Source organism: Helicoverpa zea, chromosome 9 (genome assembly GCF_022581195.2).
Source record: "Helicoverpa zea isolate HzStark_Cry1AcR chromosome 9, ilHelZeax1.1, whole genome shotgun sequence".
NCBI classification, from domain to species: Eukaryota; Metazoa; Arthropoda; class Insecta; order Lepidoptera; family Noctuidae; genus Helicoverpa; species Helicoverpa zea.
In genome coordinates this window covers 8,910,175-8,928,847 of record NC_061460.1, presented here as the reverse complement: position 1 = coordinate 8,928,847, position 18,673 = coordinate 8,910,175, and the positions used below count along the sequence as shown (strand labels likewise).

At 38.7% G+C, this 18,673-nt stretch overlaps 1 protein-coding gene across 1 annotated transcript in view; it reads left to right on the top strand.

The window, feature by feature from the left end:
* LOC124633191 (Down syndrome cell adhesion molecule-like protein Dscam2) overlaps positions 1-17,713 on the top strand; it is a 39,759-nt gene extending 22,046 nt beyond the window's left edge. Inside the window, exons 17-34 of the mRNA XM_047168343.1 lie at positions 24-165; positions 1,051-1,208; positions 2,777-3,014; positions 4,430-4,569; positions 5,262-5,332; positions 5,593-5,842; positions 7,117-7,298; positions 7,753-7,876; positions 8,629-8,758; positions 10,334-10,518; positions 10,911-11,087; positions 11,243-11,472; positions 11,610-11,922; positions 12,344-12,572; positions 14,517-14,623; positions 16,720-16,866; positions 17,220-17,291; positions 17,498-17,713. Coding sequence (XP_047024299.1) covers positions 24-165; positions 1,051-1,208; positions 2,777-3,014; positions 4,430-4,569; positions 5,262-5,332; positions 5,593-5,842; positions 7,117-7,298; positions 7,753-7,876; positions 8,629-8,758; positions 10,334-10,518; positions 10,911-11,087; positions 11,243-11,472; positions 11,610-11,922; positions 12,344-12,572; positions 14,517-14,623; positions 16,720-16,866; positions 17,220-17,291; positions 17,498-17,523 — 2,921 coding nt within the window. The 3' untranslated portion in view covers positions 17,524-17,713. The remainder of the gene's footprint in view (positions 1-23; positions 166-1,050; positions 1,209-2,776; positions 3,015-4,429; positions 4,570-5,261; positions 5,333-5,592; positions 5,843-7,116; positions 7,299-7,752; positions 7,877-8,628; positions 8,759-10,333; positions 10,519-10,910; positions 11,088-11,242; positions 11,473-11,609; positions 11,923-12,343; positions 12,573-14,516; positions 14,624-16,719; positions 16,867-17,219; positions 17,292-17,497) is intronic.
* The last annotated feature ends 960 nt before the right edge of the window (positions 17,714-18,673 follow it).

Sequence of the window (18,673 nt, the reverse complement as noted above, 5' to 3'; positions counted from 1 at the left end):
ATAGTTTTAACAAATCCTAACAGAACCTCCAAGACTTAGCAGAAGTGGAAGCGGTGAGACGAGATGGGTCGTTAGAGGAACTACAGCGAGACTGTCTTGCACGGTCAGAGGGGAGCCAGAGATTCACGTCCATTGGACTCATGACTCTAGACCCTTATCTTTGCAGTAAGTGTACTTAGATCTTTCGTAATAAGTCCCTTTACTGGTATTAGTAAGATTTATGTGGGTACGTAATTCAGTCAAAATCTTTGCGATTGACAGCCGCGATGATTGCGTCATCTTTCGTACATTTTCAATCAAAAACACTTTATTTGATTGATTAAAGTTACGGGAGAATTCACAACTTTATCATTTTGCGTGAAGACTTGACAATTTAATTTCCTGTATTGATATTTGGTTCGATAACGCGTTCCAATACTTCCAATGTTAATTTATAAATCAATTTCAATATTTTCTTGCGGAAAAGTGATAGTCTTGAATTATATTTAGTATCTTACTTATTAAATAGGTTTTTTAATTAAAGGAATTGCTATTAATTAGGTTGTGTTTGCTCAATTCTTCTGTATGAGAGGAGGCCCGTGTCCAGCAGTGGGACGATAAAAAAAGCTGATGATGATGATGAAAGTGTTTGGGTAAATGAAAAAGGAAATATACTTAACCAAAGCATAATATATTAAAAATACATTTTTAGTGCATTTATTTATCTTTCAACATATCATTTATATTTTTAAATATTAGATTATAAAAAATAAAAAAAAAACATTTAAGAATATAAAAAATAGATGGTCCAAGGTACCGGTGGTTAGGGTCCCAGAGACAGAAACCTCCTCACAATACGCGCCGTATCAAGGAGTACTGCCTTCTGAATTAGTCCCTTGATCCAGCCGCCCAACGAGAGCCTCCTGAGGTGTTTTGGTTGAGGCTCTTGGCTATTAGACCATTGGCCGTAATGACAATCGGCACAATAACAGCCGTGTCGACATCCCACATGGCGACAACCTCGTGCGCTAAGTCAAGATATTTAAAAAATAAAATACATTATTATTTTAGTGGTTCAGGTGGCGTGGAAAACCGTGAGACTAGTGGTGGAGCGATGACGTCAGAGGTGACCATACCTCACGCCGGACCCGAGCACGCCGGGGAATACCGATGTATGGCACGCAATCTGTATGGCAGTGACGAGCTGGTCTACCGACTGTTTGTTAAAGGTAGGATGTTCTTTTGTTATGTGGTCATAAAAAAGGGCATTAAAAAAGAAGAGGGTGAATTCGTGATGGGATACCTATATGGATCGATGAGGATAGTAGGTTTTATGGTGCTACGGAAAATTGTGTAATTTAACCTATAATTAGGACTTTAAGTAAAGGTTTACCGATTAGGAGCAGGAATAGGTTTTTATATATACTTAGTTCCATGAATGAGTACCTACCTACGTTATTCTGTGGAATAACATTGTATGAAAACAATACCTATGAAATTATTGCTTTTCACAGAAAAAAGACAACAACATTTTTCTGAATGTTTTATTGGATGAACATTAAAATATTTGTATGCAGTTCGAATGAGTTTTAATATCATAATAGTATTTGTTGTGCAAAATAAAATTTATTCGCAATCATTGTTGACAGTCAACAACAAGCATAAAATAAATACGAAACATTTACCATTTTTGATTAATTGTATTTTATTAAATATGTTTACGCTTTCATCCTTTTACGTTACGCTTACTCAGAAATTTCATAACATTCGTATTTCCACCTTAAAACTAAACACGAGTCTGTTTGCTCAAAATCCTAGCAGTTCGGTTCGCATCCCTATTTAACATGTAAACAACATTAAGTTAAACAATACATACGTAGTGGTTGTTCCCGTGCCGACCACCGGTCGTCATGTACTCGCGTCGAGGGCCATAAAGCGTAATGTGCGCCCGCGATAATACTGAATACGTGGCCCCACTCTACTGCAGCTTCGAGCAAAGAAATAGTTACAGAAGTACCACCACATAAGATGGCCGCTATGGCACAATAAACCATGTTAGGCAAGGAATGCGTTTGAAAACGAGTTCGCAGCCGAAAACTCCATTTTATGGGAACGTGACACGTAATTAAAATGAAAGTCCAATTTATGTGACCCTAACTTATACGAGAGAAAATAAAATCTTTGGCGAAAAAGTTCTTAATTAGGTTCTAGATTACGAGAGTGCGACCTTTTGCCTTCTTTCATTTATTAAACAGTTTATTTCTCTGACCTGTGCGAAAGCACATAAAATGAGTTTTCTGATTTCATTTTGCGCTGCCCGCCTCAACCCTTACAAACGTGTAATTTATTACACGTGATGTTTCGGTTATGGTTATATATGGCGTAAATAAAATATACCAAGTTTAAAATTTTCATTTTCCGGGCGTGAAGAGTATGATGTCGTTATATTTTCTCTAATATTTCGTGAAGGCAGTTAAGTGGGCGTCCTAGCGCAAATATCTACTGGAAGCCAGATGGTACGTTATCTGGGGTTAGATCTAAGTGCCATAATAATTAGCATGTTAAAATATTCATTTAGCAGTCATTTTACTTGAAAAAGCTATTCAAATCTTGCATCGAAAACATATTTTGAAACTGTTAATGACTTAGAAATTGGCCCCAAGTACAAGTCTATTGGTTTCATTTCCTCACAGTACAAATAACTTGTTCCGAGTTTTGATAACTTTGAAAATCGGTCGTGAGACTTTCTAATTAATCTTCAAGTAACTTCGATTGAAGAAATCCTCGTTTCACACAGAACGACCGAGCGTGCCAGAAGAGGTGCGTGTATCAGAGGTATGGTCACGTAAGGCCCGCGTCACATGGCGCGTCGCGCGAGGTGCGCTAGTGTCCCACTACTCGCTGCAATACCGCGCTTTGACGCGCGAGCTAACTCTCGCGCCGGTCGACGCTCCGCTGCCCGCTCTGCTCGACAATTGGGACACGCAAGATGTCCTCAACATCACATTGGCGAACTCGGATTTATTACATGTCGCGTAAGTTTGTATTTTCTTACTTGTTAATCGTTTGGGTTATTTTTCTGTTATTTTACTAGGTTAACTTTCAAGGTACCGTAGGTTTATGTACTGGGTACTCCGAACTTTCTGTGCACTACAACACATCAAATTCTTTTTGCAAAAATGTTTTTTTTAGTAGATTTGGTTTTTAAAATTAAGTAATATTAACTTTTTTAATCATAGCATTGAACTATTACAATGTTTGCTACTCGTAATTTTCCGCCGTGAAGATGACACCAGTTTCTGAGAAATTATTACTTAGTAGGATCTGCAAACGGTGTCGCAAGTTATCAATTCTGAGACAAGGTGACACACGAGGGTAACTTTATTACCTTTGATAGCTATCTCAGTTTCCAACTTAGGCGCAACTTGGAGAAAGTGAATTATTAACTTTGTATTATCCGGCTTAGATTAATAAATCTAGAATTTGGGTTTCTCAGAAGTTGTGTCCGAATGGAAAAAAATGCGAACATTCTTAACAAAAATATTAATGAAATTGATGTCTCTGTCCAATTGCTTTTTCTTGGAACGACGACTTTATTTTTGTACCTGTAACAATTTTTGTAGCTACATTATGAAACAAATCAAGGTTTAAAGACAATCATATTTCCGAATCTAAGCAGATCCAAAGTTCGATTCAAATAAATTTAATACCTGGCTACTAACTACCAGGGATTTAAAAGTAGTGACAAGAAGAATAGAGGCTGAAGTGTATTCCAGGAAAAGTCGATCACAAAAATCAAGTTCTTACAAAAAGTACCGGCTGCGTTGTAACAGTTGCTTTGGATTTAAACTTTAATAGCTTTTGGGCCAACAGGGAGAACTGAAATTTTATAATCCTTTGTATAACTTGCCTAGACGGGAAAAATCAACCGACCAGCCAATTAATGTTTCCGTAATTTTTGCGAAGTTAATTTCCAGTTTTTATTACGATGTTGTCGTGGACTTTGTACGATGTTTTAGTTTTAAATTAGAATCGCAAAGAATTACTTCCCAAGTTTCTACTAAATTATAAAGAAATAAACATTAACTTTATCATTGTTCGTAAAATGTTATAATTTCAAAGAACTACCTCTAGCTGGAGCTAAAACGTGTTAAAAAAATTAGGAATAGAGACAAAAAAAAATACATCTGAATTGCTTTACCGCTTTCACTGATCATTAACATTATCAGGTCTGGTTTGATGTACCTATATTCAAGTGAAATAAACAGATTGTCTTGAAAATTCTGTATATCTTTTTATAAATGCAGCAAGTTACCAGGGAATCTTATAATAGTTGAAACTAAAAGTCAAAATGTCACTCAGGAAATCCGCTTGAAAAATCCGCCAATGTGACTAAAACTTAGTGCTTTACCAGTTATTCTGGAGCAACCAATACATTTCTAAAACACAGGTCTGAAGGGCCAGGCCGGGCAGGCGCGTCCGTCTCTGGCCTGTCCCCCGACACGCGGTACGCGATGCGAATGGCCGCGTACAACGACGTGGGCGCCTCGCCTTACACCACGCCGCTGCATTTCACTACACGGGAGGAAGGTAATATTTGTATACAGCACACCTATTACCTACAAGTGTTTGCTAGAGCTGGGAAGGTGACCTAAAAACGTGGGTGAGACTAACATGACCCAAAATAGAAAATATACATAGTATATTTAAAGTGTCATTTTAAATTGCCTGAGTAGTATTAATCCTATTTTTAAATAACATAGTTACAAACACCCAATAGAATGGCAAAGGTAATTTTGGGTATCACTTTGAAAAGGTCGCTAAGTAATAGAGCTATTTATAATTGCCTAGCAAAACATTTCCATAAAAGCATATCACTTCACTCAATTACTTAGGTCCTATAAATGTAAACCGTCCTAATTCTTCCTGTATAAATTATGTAAATCACATCTCTGTGACATACGCTTACAAAGTACCTCCGCACAATATGCGGAGATATCATTAATATATTCCTGAAGGTCGGCTCGAAGTGAGACCAACTTGAAGCTTTCCCGCCCATTAAAAAACAGTGCTGTGCAATTTCCGCAGGAAGCTTCGTAAATGCGTGTTGGATGTATGAGAATGTGCTTCTACTTTGTTCACAGGATGAAAACGCCTTTATTTTACAAGTCATTTTCAACTCTATTCCTCTACTATAAAGTTGATTGTTCTTTGGGAATGTTGTAGTCAATGTGCAAAGTTTTTTTGTGGGTGTCGTTTCTAACAGTGGTTTTTTTTGCAAGCGCCCGGAGGAGCTCCTCGCGACATTACCGTGCGGGCACTTAGGGCGCGAGAACTTCACATCACTTGGCAGGTAGGCATTATCTTTAACTTTTTTATGTATTTTATACAGCACTCACGTTTATTCCGAGATAACGTAAAATATGCTGATGGGTTCAACGTTCATGTTCAAGTTGTGATGGTGTTTACTTTTCAATTCTTTATTTTAGTAAATTAGGTAGGTATAGCCTTTCACTAACTGCTATAATACCAAAATGACTATGTAAACTACGACTTCACCAGGTTCTATCCATGTCTATTCCTAGTTATCAATAACATGTTTGTTCCCTATAGCCACCACCGCGGGAAACATGGCACGGCACCTTACTAGGCTACACGATCCGTTGGTGGGAAGTATCAGAAGAGGGTAAAGGGACACTTAGCGACAGTCCGGGTTCGGAAAGCGGGGCCAGTGCTGACGCAACCAGCACTACTCTGAGAGGACTGAAGGCAGCCACGCGGTACGGGATTACAGTGCGAGCTTATAATGCGGCGGGCACTGGCCCACTCTCCCCGCCACATTATCGACACACGCTTGAGTCACGTGAGTTTAGATTTTTTATATGCTTGCTGAACTGGCATTATTACACGTTTTGTTAAATAAGTAAAAAATATGAACCAAATAAGCGGTAAGCTAGAGTTTTATTATAATAGATCACTTTACTACTTCAGACTTTTTCACTTTGATGTTCCGATAAATTCTCAATACTTTATCTTAACAAAAATATATGCCAAGAGGGGTCTTGAGCGAAGTCAAAAACAAAGTTTCCCAGAATTATTCCTGGTTTCGATAATCACCCTCAAAGCGGTGTAAAATCTGAAAGTTGGAAAATGAATGAGATCGATTTGCTTAATGTCCCGTCAGCCGCAGAAGTGTATCGGAGTTGAAACTTGGACAAGGCAAGTTTTGTCGTAGTAGTAAATAACTGAGCGCCGCTATCGACGTGAAGCGACGATCGTAAATTTTCCCATCAAAATGCAAAATGGCTTAATTGGACTGTGGCCTTCTCGATCTAGGGCAAACGATTCAGTACAAATTGATGGCACTTTTGTATTCTGCGTTTGTTTCATTTTTATTTCTTCATGCAAAAATAGAAATTCCAATTCTTTTTAAGGTAGCTACTATATTTCGGAGGCAAAAAGAAATATAGTTTCAATTGTTCGTCTATCCGTTTGTCCATCTGTTGCAATCGATCAGAGAGGTTTTACAGTACCTACAGCGCGCTTTTACGAATAGGAGAATTAAGCTCAACATTTTATCGGCTCGTCTCTACGTTGTAGGTAGATACTAGGTACTGTTTGTTGTTTATTTTCTGAATCAACTTAATTAGAATCTATTCGCGTAGTAAAAACATTGCTCTTTTCTCCTTAAAATTAAACGATCCCGACTTGAAAAGACATAATTAATGCTCTTAATAAGTCACATGTGCGCTCAACAAGCTTTCGCGTAATTAATCTTAGAAGATTGTTATTAAGGAATTGCTTTGCAACCGTTTAGAGATGAAAAAGCTTTGAACATTAACAGTATAAAATTAATACAAACAATATTTAACAGCTGCTGGAATAGATCTTTGAGAAGTTTATCTTTGAGGAGATCTTATTAGTCTCAGGCAAGTTGGATTATTAATGTTGATCAAACAAAACACTGTAGGTGTATTTGTTTCTTGATGAGGTGATTGATTTTTGTTTTATTTCGGATAGTTTGTAACTAGGCCAGCCTAGGTTATACCTAGCTATTGAGAAGAGATTATATCTTTTCTCAAGGACAGCGTAAGGTTTGAGAGGCCACAAGTTCGATAAGAATTACTTTTTGAACAGCTCCAACAGGCAGTCCAGAAGGAGTGGCCTGTATATCTAGCGGCTCCTCATCTCTTCGCGTATCATGGCGGCCACCGGGCATAGACAACCGAGGCGGGCTGATCACGCACTATACGTTACAATACACGAGACGGGACGCCGACCCCATGCTGCCGACACAGGACGCGTATCTAAGGATACAGGTAACTATGCGATTTATTTCTGTATACGATGATTTGCAGATGACTGGTCACACCGTTGAATCTTTACTTCCTTACCTACTAAGTTAATGGATATTATCAATATTTGACAGTAAGTTTGTTGTAATTCTTGGATTTGGCCTTATGCCACTTTTTATCGCGGACAACAATGAAACAATTGGCAACATGAATGCTACAATGAAATACAACAAACTATGATCAAATTGCTATAAAATTATTTAATAATTTCAACGAAATACGCTTAATTAACCTGTCAGAAGGAAACTAGTAACAACTGTGGCATATATAAAATTATTAATGCTTGATTATAAATAAAATGAATGCTCATACTATAGGTACATGTAAACCAACTGATAGTACACCAAAGGCATACACATAATCTAGTACATTTCATATATTTTTTTGGGAATTTTTCTTACAAAATTCGTCCACGTAGGGTGAAGAAGCAACAGTTTCTCGTCTAACTCCGTACGCGGAATACGAGATCCGCGTGAGAGCGCACAACGCCGCCGGCGAGGGCCCGCTGTCCGCGCCGCAAGTTTGCAGGACTGATGAAGACGGTAAGTTGTGGGAAACTAAACTATTGTTTTAATACTTAAACGATTCTGTTGAACATTTTGTTGACAGTAAAGACACACGATCAAGGTTGGGTACATATGAAATCTTTTCTTTTTCTTAAATTGTTATTTTTTAGCTACTTAATCGCCAAATGGATTACTTTTATCATACTGGGGCCCGATTCTGGTAAGTTAATAATGTCAAAATCGAATAGAAATCGAATCGCAATATGATCGCAATAGCAGTTTTAACCATATCGGGCATTCTGCTACTAATATAAGACCAATCGTATTCCAACGACATTCGGTTGGTTTGCGATTGGTCTGCTATTTTGGTGATTTTGGTCTATACGGTAGTTTGCTGTACAATCATTTTGCAATCGTAAATAATTTGCAGACAAAATGATTCATCATTGAATGACAGAAAAGGATAAAAACTTTTATTTCAAAGAAAAAATAGCGGAATGCCACATACGCTTCAATCGTAATCGAGTCGGGATTGGATCTCAGTCGAACCGAGTCGAATGTGAATCGTATGTCGCTTAAGTAAAATTAGGAGAATCGTGCCCCTGTCTTGTCTTATATTGCCCCAACGCGAAATGACTTGGGAACTGGGATGGAAGGGATGCTAGAAGAAGAAGGTCGTTTACTTGTCGATTTTTTCACGATCAAATAAAAACAATTTTAACTTTTTTCACTTTCTTAGATCATTCATTTCTTAGATCGTGGATTGTTAACATGTCATTGTGTATCAGTGCCGAGTGCACCAGGCGGCATGAAACTGATCGCGCTGGGGGAGCGGTCGCTGCGCGCGTCGTGGCTGCCGCCGCCCGAGCCCAACGGCAAGCTCACGCATTACACGCTCTATGTCAAGGATCTGTCTGGGTAAGTGCTGCTGTAGTGTATAGTATATCAGTGCATGAAACTGATCGCGCTGGGGGAGCGGCCGCTGCGCGCGTCGTGGCTGCCGCCGCCCGAGCCCAACGGCAAGCTCACGCGGTAAGTTTAGCCGTAGTATATTGTATATTCCGTGGCCGCAGGATTGTTCGAAAGAGTTAATGACTCTGGTACTACACAAAGGGCTGGAGAATATGATGCATCAGTAAGAACTAGAAACTCGCTCACGCTGCACCTGTAGCGGCAGGGGTTCAGTTGATGATCCCCCACCAACCCAAATCAAACCAACCAAACAATCTCTTAACGTTTCCCTAACTAAGTGTCACTTAAATTTAGGTATTTGTTGGTGAAAATGGGCATTAATAGGTAATATAATCATCTATAACTTTGGTAGATTGATCGCTTATATCGATAACCTTTGTGTTCTAAATCTTAATTGCAATATAAAGAAATAATATTACCCTTTTATGCAACAAATCGTTAAATCTGTACATCCAAATCCAATCCCAGCAATCTGACGCCATTTCACCGGCAACAAATCTGAATAGTTCGATGGTTCTAACTACATAGATAGCCGAGCTCCACAGAGAGCGTTAATGAGATTATACGGCGAGCGCACTGAGATGACTGACAAAGCGAAAGGGATATTGCGTTGCACCAGGTAAACTGTTCAGGCATTCATATAACGGCTTTGGTAATGTTTTCATTATGCTACCGGACCTATATTGGCAGTAACGTGACAATAACTGATAGTGAACAATCATGAAAACTACCTTCAAATAAAAAGGCTAGGCAGATGATGAACAGTCGAAGCAATGGTGTGTATAACTCAGACAGAACATCTTAGGTAGCAACAACGGAAAAATTCTGCCCCTCTGGGAAATAAAGTCGTCTTTTATACCGTGTCATTCATCTTGGCAGCTAAGAGCTTACCATCATCGTCTTAGAAAATAATGAAAAATAAGCAGAAACTGAACAAGTACACCATTTTAATACAGTTGTATGCACACAATTACGACCATTACAAAAGCAATTACGTAGTTCAACCGCCGTAAGCGTGGGTTAATAAATAATTGAAACAGTACCCTGCCTGGGAATAAGCAAAGTTGTTCAGCAATCAAAGTTAAATACCGCTCCAATTGAGCTACGTCTAACCGCGTTACTTCGGCTAGTTTGTTGTGCTAACGTTCCCTCGTACCGGACGATACCTGCAGGGAAGCGTTGCCTTCGAAGCAACAACGTTTCTATTGCGAATAAGGAATTTCCTCTTGTAGCATTGAGTATCTGCATAGATGTTCACGGAATAAATTAGATCATAAAGTTGTGCTGCCAGAAACTGAGTTCTACGTGGTGAGCCGACGGTTTTCAGCTGTATCGAAACATCAGATGCATTTTTCAATTTATTCTAAGTATCTTGCATATAGTTTGCGAGCATAGCTAGGTATATAACGAACTTATTCAGATCAAAACATTTCAAATGTTGTAGGTATTTAAGAGTAACCCATATGTATTTGTAATTTTACTGTAATCTGCAACAAAGCATATTATATGTAACTTTCCTAGGTCACAAGAGCCCAACGTTACCCGCGTAAATGCATGCGCCGAAGTTGAGGGGACCACTTCAGAATGTATGCGGACCATGCGAGGTCTTCGCGCAGGCCGTACTTACGAGGCGTGGGTCCGTGCTGCCACTGCTGCCGGTGAAGGTCCACCTTCTCCGGCTGTGGCTTGTCAGACCAGCTCGTTGGGTAAGTGTACTGCAAATAATATGTACATTACTTTCTCATAACATGTTTGTGATGTCTGATATAATATAGTCAACATTGTTTATGATAAGTATTCGTAAAAGCCCAAATAGCCCAATTCTCTGGATAATGATTCTATTAAGTTGGTTTGAGTTTCAACAGCAAAATTTTCGTAGATCAAAAGTTTTCAATTGTATTCAAAACTCGTACTACGAGCTCTAAAATTTGCTAAATCAAATCTAAATCCGGAAAAGTTAAGAACGTGATAGTCTGACAAAACTGAGGAGGAATCAAGGGAATGTTTAGTACTGGTCAAATATTGTTTAAGAGTCCTTAAAAACAAACTTGAAACAGTTCGTAATTCAAATATTGATCCAAGTTGAATGATGGTTCAGCACCGGGACGCATCTCATCATTTGGCGGCGTGGCCCTGGGCGCGGCAGGCGGGTCGTTGTCACTGCGTTGTGTTGTTGGGGGTGCTCCGCCCCCAGCCAAGCGCTGGCTGAGAGCCGGCACTCCACTTCATCCACGACCGCCATTCCATCTTGACGGAGACGCCTTGCTAATACGAGGTAACATAAATATTTCAGTGTCTTCTAACTATCAACGTTCCCTTACAAAAATTGTAAAAAAGTTGTTGTTTTGGTTCTCAAAAACTGGTTCAGCAAGGACTTGGTTTTTTTTATTACATTGAATCATGATGTGCATTGTCTAAATTTTTACACAGGTTTAGAATTATCCCATGCTGATAACTACACATGCGTCGCGGAGAACCCTCACGGTTCCGACTCTGCAACATGGCGCGTCATAGTTCTACGACCGCCGGCACCACCAGGCCTGGCCTTACTTGAAGCAAGGTCCAGGGAACTAGAGCTCGAACTCAGGCCAGCGCCCAGGGCTCCTGGACATGCTATTCCTAAGACATACAGCTTACATTGGAGATTGGCGTCACCGGAGGTAGGTAGCTTTTGTACTCACATATATGGAAAATTAATAATATTGGCACATGATTGGCTCTCAATGTTTCATTGCCCTTTTTTAAGTAGCCTTTTGAACGTGTCTTATCTGTTGCTTACATTTCGAGAGCATTTTAGGGTGAATGGCGAATACAATTGGCCACTCCCGGTCCGGTGACGTTATCTGGACTGCGGTGTGGTTCCGCATACCGAGCGTATGGTTCGGCCGGAGGGGCTCCGGGTTCCGAACTTGCCGTGCGGACCTCTGGAGGTCCGCCAACTGCTCCTCCAGATGCGAGGTGGATCAGAGCGAATGCAACACATGCGAGGTTCGATACCAGTGCCTGGACTGATGGGGGATGTGGGCCAGTGGCCTTGAAACTAGAGTGGGCAGGGTCAGGTGTGGCCGGCGCGAGGGATGTACCTGTTGGAGGAGAAGTTATTTTAGGAGGTACGTGTTCTTCCTAAGCTAAAAAAGATCCTATGATGAAAATTACTGTTTTGTTATATACACTTTATTTTAGTAGGTAGTTGGAAGTCCCCAAGTTTTAACGGCCCATCTATAAATCGAACGCAACAGCTGCGCGAAACTTTAACATTGTCAGCTTTATGGCGATCACAATTTTATCATATACTCAAGTATTTATTAAATATAGCTATTTTCTCGCGGTTTTTCCTGCGTCAATGGGAGACTCCTTCCCGTACCCGGGTAAAAATTAGCCCATGTTTACCGGGAATAATGTAGCCAACAGTGAGAGGATTGTTCTAATCGATCAATTCGGAACCTACTCAAGTCAAAGAAACAAACACACATATCTTTCCTCTTCACAATATCGGGTTAGATGTAAATTATTCCAAGTACGTACATATAGGTCTATCGCCGGGTTCGCGGTACCGCGTGGCGGCTCGCGCGTCCAACGAGGCAGGCTGGACGCGCGAGGTGTTCGAGTTCGCCACGCAGGCGTCGGACGGCCACCTCGCGGAGGAGGTGGACGCGCCCTTCCCGGCGACCGCGGGGGAACTCGCGCTGTTGCTGGCGTTGTGCGCCGCGTTGTCTCTCGCAGCGCTCACTATACTCGCCATATTGTTGAGGAGAAAACGGTAAGTTTTGATTTTTAAAAGCTTTTTTTTCTATGTTTTGTAGATACTCTAAGCTTGGAAATTCCATTTTAATCATTGAAAAAATATAAGCCATATTTTAAGCTATATTGAGCTTCCTTCTTTCGTTTGTAATATTCTACCATTTTACGTATCTGTAAGTAATCGAAGACAGGGCCTACCCTGTACATTGATTTTTGAAGACATACTTACTTAATAAATATTCAGAAAGAAGATAAGATAATTATCTGCTGTCAGCTTAGTTTTTAAGTAAAAGTGCCTGACTGTACCTATATCAAATAAATGAGATCAAAATCAACATCAAGCGCGACTAAAATTGATCAAAGACAAATAATTAAGCTGAGTACGATAAAAATATTTATTAGTAAAAATAAAGGTGGATCGTTAGCTTTTGTGATCTGTGCGTGACAAAGTGCTGACATAAGCGGTGTCGCTCCATCGACCCTTTTCACCCAGTCTTGGAGAGTCGTATGACATACCGGGTGAACGTTCCTTTTGACGCGAGTGATTCGTTTTGCGTCACGTTTTACGCGGAAATTATTAACGCCGCGTCGGCTTGCGTGTTCACGTACGTTTTATATGATCGACAAATGAGACATGTGAAATGCGAAGTCAGAGGACTGATATTGTTTTGTATTTTTACCTACAAAAACACTTGCGCATAGTAGATACCTAAATAATAAATAGTGACTCAGTTATTTTATCCATACTAAAAAATTGAGCCTTTGTATCTTTCGGATCGATTAAAATCTAGTGTATTAAAACTCCTCATCAATTTTGTGAACTCAAAGTTGTTCAAAAGCAAACTTTTTGTTTTAATGTTTTGCCAACTTTGTTCAACAGTCGCCTGTAACGTTTCAACTTGAACAATAGACTTTTGATCATGATTGATTTGCGATCCTACTCTGTGAAAAAGTACCCATCCATTAAAACTGTATTAAATAACTTTGAGATACAAAATGTTCTAGAATATTCGTATTTTATTTTTCAACATACTTCTGTACAATGCAGGAAATACGTAGAAAAATAAAACCGAAACACAAAACATTTTACATGTAAAGGAATAAAAGCAGCTCGCCAGACCACCAGGACTTAATGGTCCTCCTTGTTGCACAGAACTGCACAGTAATTATCAAAACTTAACAAAACAATGGCAACACTGCAAATATACGAGCCATAAAATAATCCACAGTAGTTAGTAAGTCAACAGGCACGGCTGTAAACGTGTTTTACGATCGACTTGTAATAAATTCAGGCTCTACATTGTATGAATATTCACTGGCTATATTCATAAACGGTTGGATTGGAACTAAACGTGACCCAGATACAGTTTGTTAAACGTCGCCTATACTTCGGGAATGCACCATCAATATCCATTTCGATAATGAAAACTGAAATCTGTAAAGCACGCGTTGTGGGCACAATGAATCGGAATATTCTGTCTTTGTATATCGACGACACTTATTCATTTTTCAACGTTATGAAGTTCTTTCTATAGATTTTAATCTGACGAAGGCCGTTTACATTTAAAAAAGGGTTTATTCGCTGCAAAACCAATTACATCTTTTGGAACCATGAATTTACAATTACAATTTAATTCAGCGACGCATAATTATTGAATCGCTAGGGAGGCGATTTGTCCGTACAATTTTTAATTTAAAATGCTAATGTTGTATCGTTTTGAATATGTACGCCCATTACACTTGGGACCACCGAATCTGGGTCACTTTGAAATCACGAAGCATTAGAAATAAATAGGCACTTACATAAATACAATACCAAGAAATATTAATTAGAAGGTTTCATCGTCACACACTATTAATTTTAATCATTACCATTTTTTACTATTTTAGCTTGCTTTAATTATTTGTTTTTACTTATAGATAGGTATTTTCTTTATTTATTTTTATACACTTTTCTTACCAGGACTGACGGGGCCGTCGCTCGCGTGTCGACGAGCGCTGAGAAGCCCACTTGTGGGACCTACAGGGCGCCACAACATCAAGCCACTAAACTGCCACCAGACCCGCCAGGTAAGAAAACATAACTATTCAAAGTGGCGAATCTTTGTCGCGCATATTAGAGAAACTTTGCAAATGGCAAAAGTCGGTCGTTCGGTTTCAAACGTCATCTTTGTACCGCTAGTGGTCAATTATTTGAAAAACCATGCCGTGGAACAAGTGAGTGATTATTTCAATACGTATATTAAATAACGGAACATCCACGCATAATGTTTTTAAAGAGGAAATCCAAATATAGTCTTTGACGTAAGTTTGCTTCAATCGTGTTACACTAGCCTATTTTCTCCGTACAAATCTGTCTGAGATAGAGAGTACTTTTAGTTTTGTTGCTTTCCATTGTTTGTTACACGTGCTCGCCCAACGGTATCCTGATGTGACGAATTTCCGGAGCGTCACAATCTCATAGAAAATCGAATGAAAATAAAATCTTCGCCCGGAGATAGTTCGCGCACGTTTTGTTTTACGTTAACGTATTATTTTTTATCTACTTTTAATACACAAAAAATATTTTTTACTGCGTTTAGCGGAAACTTAAAATATTCTGCACAGTTCAAGTATTTCGACATCTTTATTCAATATACTCTTCATCATCAATTTCCTTTAAAACCTTGGGAAAACGGCTACTAAGAATTTTTATGCGTCGAGAACCTTTTACAGGCTTTCAAGACACTCTGGGGAATTTAATATTTAATACTCTGGTTCCAATTTCATCAAATATCCCTTTAAGCTTAGGCCGGGCCTCTAATATCACATTGTTCAACTCTATAGTACAAAGGCCTGCAGATACAATAATTATTAACTTTTCGTAAAAATTGTTCCGTATAAATATTTTATTACAAGTATGAAATTCGCTGTTCACTAAAGCCTTATTTATTTAGATACGGATATATTGGGTACCGAATAATGATTTTACCCTGTTCCGAGTACTCTGTTGTGGACACATGACATTGTACTGGTTATGTGTGAGTGTACGTATACAGGGTTACTGGTAAGTAGACCGCATCCTTTCAGGAGGTGATAGTATAGGTCAATACGGACAAATTTGACCCCGGGATACACTGGGCAAAAGTTAACCCATTTCAAGATAATCGAATTTTAAGATCTTTTCTTTACAAGTCGTCTAGGTACATGTATACATTTTTATTACTAGTTAAAAGTCTTGTTTTTGCAGATTTTTGTGTGTTTTGTGGCTGTTTGGATAGCTAGATAAATGTAGATGTTTTTTAAGTATTCTGCACAAAAAAATGAAGAGTAATATTTTTGAGAAAATATCTACTAAAAAAGTAATTGCTGTTCGCTATAATTTCCTCTGTGATTTGTGCAGTTTTATGGTTTGTTATTATGTAATGATTCATCTTCTATCCAAAAACACACAAAAATCCACAAAAACGAGACTTTTGACTAATAATGAAAATTTATACGTGTACCTAGACGACTGATCTTGAAACTTGATTATCTTGAAACGGGTTAACTTTTGCCCAGTGTATCCCAGGGTCAAATTTGTCCGTATTGACCTATACTATCACCTCCTGAAAGGATGCGGTCTACTTACCAGTAACCCTGTATAGTAATTCAATTTACAATTGGGTTGTTTGCTACACGTTATTTATTAACATTTTAATGTCGACTTCGTTATGCAATCATAATAGTATTTACAACCTATTTATAATCTTGCAACATATCAGCCTTACCACCCATTAAGTACGGGCGGTGCGATGAAAATTAACAACTATTGGTTCAAAAATGGCGTAAGTGTAACACAGACCTTACGAACCGAGCGGTGTCACTCGGTTCGTAAATGGTGGAAAATCCGCTGGCGTTAAAAATAATTTGCCAATATGTATATCTTGCAATGCAACATATCAGCCTTATCGTCCATTTAGTGCGGGCGGTCCGATGGTCATTAACAACTAAGTATTGGTTCAAAAATTAAGTTAACGTAACAGCTCTTACAAACCGAGCGGTGACGCCCCGGAAAAATCGAGTTGAAAACCGCTGGTATAATATCACTGTTACAGACGAAAATGTGTTTCTTAATCACAAAAGTTTTAAGTAGTATATTTACCTCAATTATGTTCAAAAGTTCACTTACCGGGTATTGTCATCAGATGTGTACGAAATAAGTCCATACGCGACATTCGCGGGCGGCGCGAACGCGTCGTCGGGCGGCGCGCGCGCCTACACGCTGCAGCTGCGCGCGCTAGCCCGGCACGACGACGACGCCGCGCCGCCGCACCACCCCGCCTGCTGTGACGGTAAACAGAATAAATAAGTTATTCTGCTCCAATAGGTTTAGTTGATTAGTAGTGTGAGTTTAATTAACTTCATTTTAGTTAATTGATTTTTTGTCGAAATCTTATTACCTGCGCAGATAAAGGATGTGATTAGGACAGCGCATCTTTACTTCTTGCTCACACACTACTTGCGAATAATCGTGAAATAGTGAACGGGCGAAAAGTGAACACTTAAGTATGCTGTCATGTCTATTTCTCATACAATTATCTGTGGTAAAATTTTTGCTACCAAGTTACCAAAAACAAGCACTGACTTCTAATCTTTTACGGGTTTCTTATATTAAGTGAATTATTTATTTTCATTTTCTATGCAGAAGAGACCTGCGTAGACGCATGCGACGCTCAAAGGCGACGGAGACGCCGACGACATTACTGCCCGGACCATGGTAAGGAAACAAAATATTATTTTATTAAAACGCCACACTAAATGCGAATCCTCCTCCTTTTTAAGTCGGTCGATAAATACGAGGTGCCGTCTTTTTATCCTCTCTTCTTTTTAATTTGGCAGACGTATTATTATTTATTTTCTGTTTAAATATATCTTCGTTATTTTTTTATTTCAATGTAATTAAATCTGTGTCTTTGTCCTCAGGTTGCTCACAAGATTCAGGAAGTTGAGAAACGAAACTGCCAAATTGTTTAGTGAAAAATATCTAGTCAGTGTAATAATAATAAAGTTAATTCGGTTATACATATTAATATGTATACAAAAATTTATACAATAATATTGTCTATTTATATTACGCTGTTTTTCTTTATTCTACCTATTTTCCCGATATTTTCAATAAAATGTTAATGTCACACATTATTACGTCTGTGTTTATTTTCCTTTACAATATTGTGGTTTTTCATACGAAAACTAATTTCGTGGAAAGCCTTTGATTTGTGAATATCTACTTAGATTTCTATTATAGAAATGATAATAGAAAAGCTCAAACAAATATAACATTGTTGACATAAGATCTCCGAGTTTATTTATAGGAGATATTAAACCACATTAGTATGAAAGCTGTGGCTTATTCATGGATAAAAACCCGTTAATATGTACTATAAGAATAACCGATATTATATATGCACCTTAAAAAGAACTAAATAAATATGTAGAACAATTTAATAAACTAAAATTGTTATCATTAGGCTGGGTATTTGGTTGAACTGCACATTAATAAGAATATCGTCATGAAAATACATAATTTAGTATACTTAGCATTAATTTCTGAATTGGGATAAGATAGTAATAACCACAAATATTACTGAAGCCTGTGGTTTCAAGAAATTGTGCGGAATACCAAAGAAGGACAAGCGCTGTCTTTTCAACAAAAGATTGCGTACTAAAGTATCACAGCTTACTACTGAGCCCTTCTGAGCATCCCTTATAAAAAGGGAAACTAACTGCGCTATTTACAACAAATTGAATGAAAAGGTTGCGAGTTCTAATAAGGAGTTACATTGTATTTTATATTCCGGAAGCCATCATATCTTACGAGAATCAAAGTTTAAAAAGATAGTTAGTAGAATTGCGACATAATATCTAACATAAATACGGCAATCACAGACTTTCCTACAAAGTTATCCTGAATATCATTACCATTGACATCCATTGCTGAACGGGGACCTTTCCAAATGAGCGGCATCCATCCCGGTCTTGGGCAACTCGGAGCCATCCACGAAGTGTCACCTTCTTCATCGATCATCAGTCCACCGTGCTGGACTCAAAGACCGTCTGCAGACATGACCACTTCCTCATCAGCCTGCATATAAAGATGGT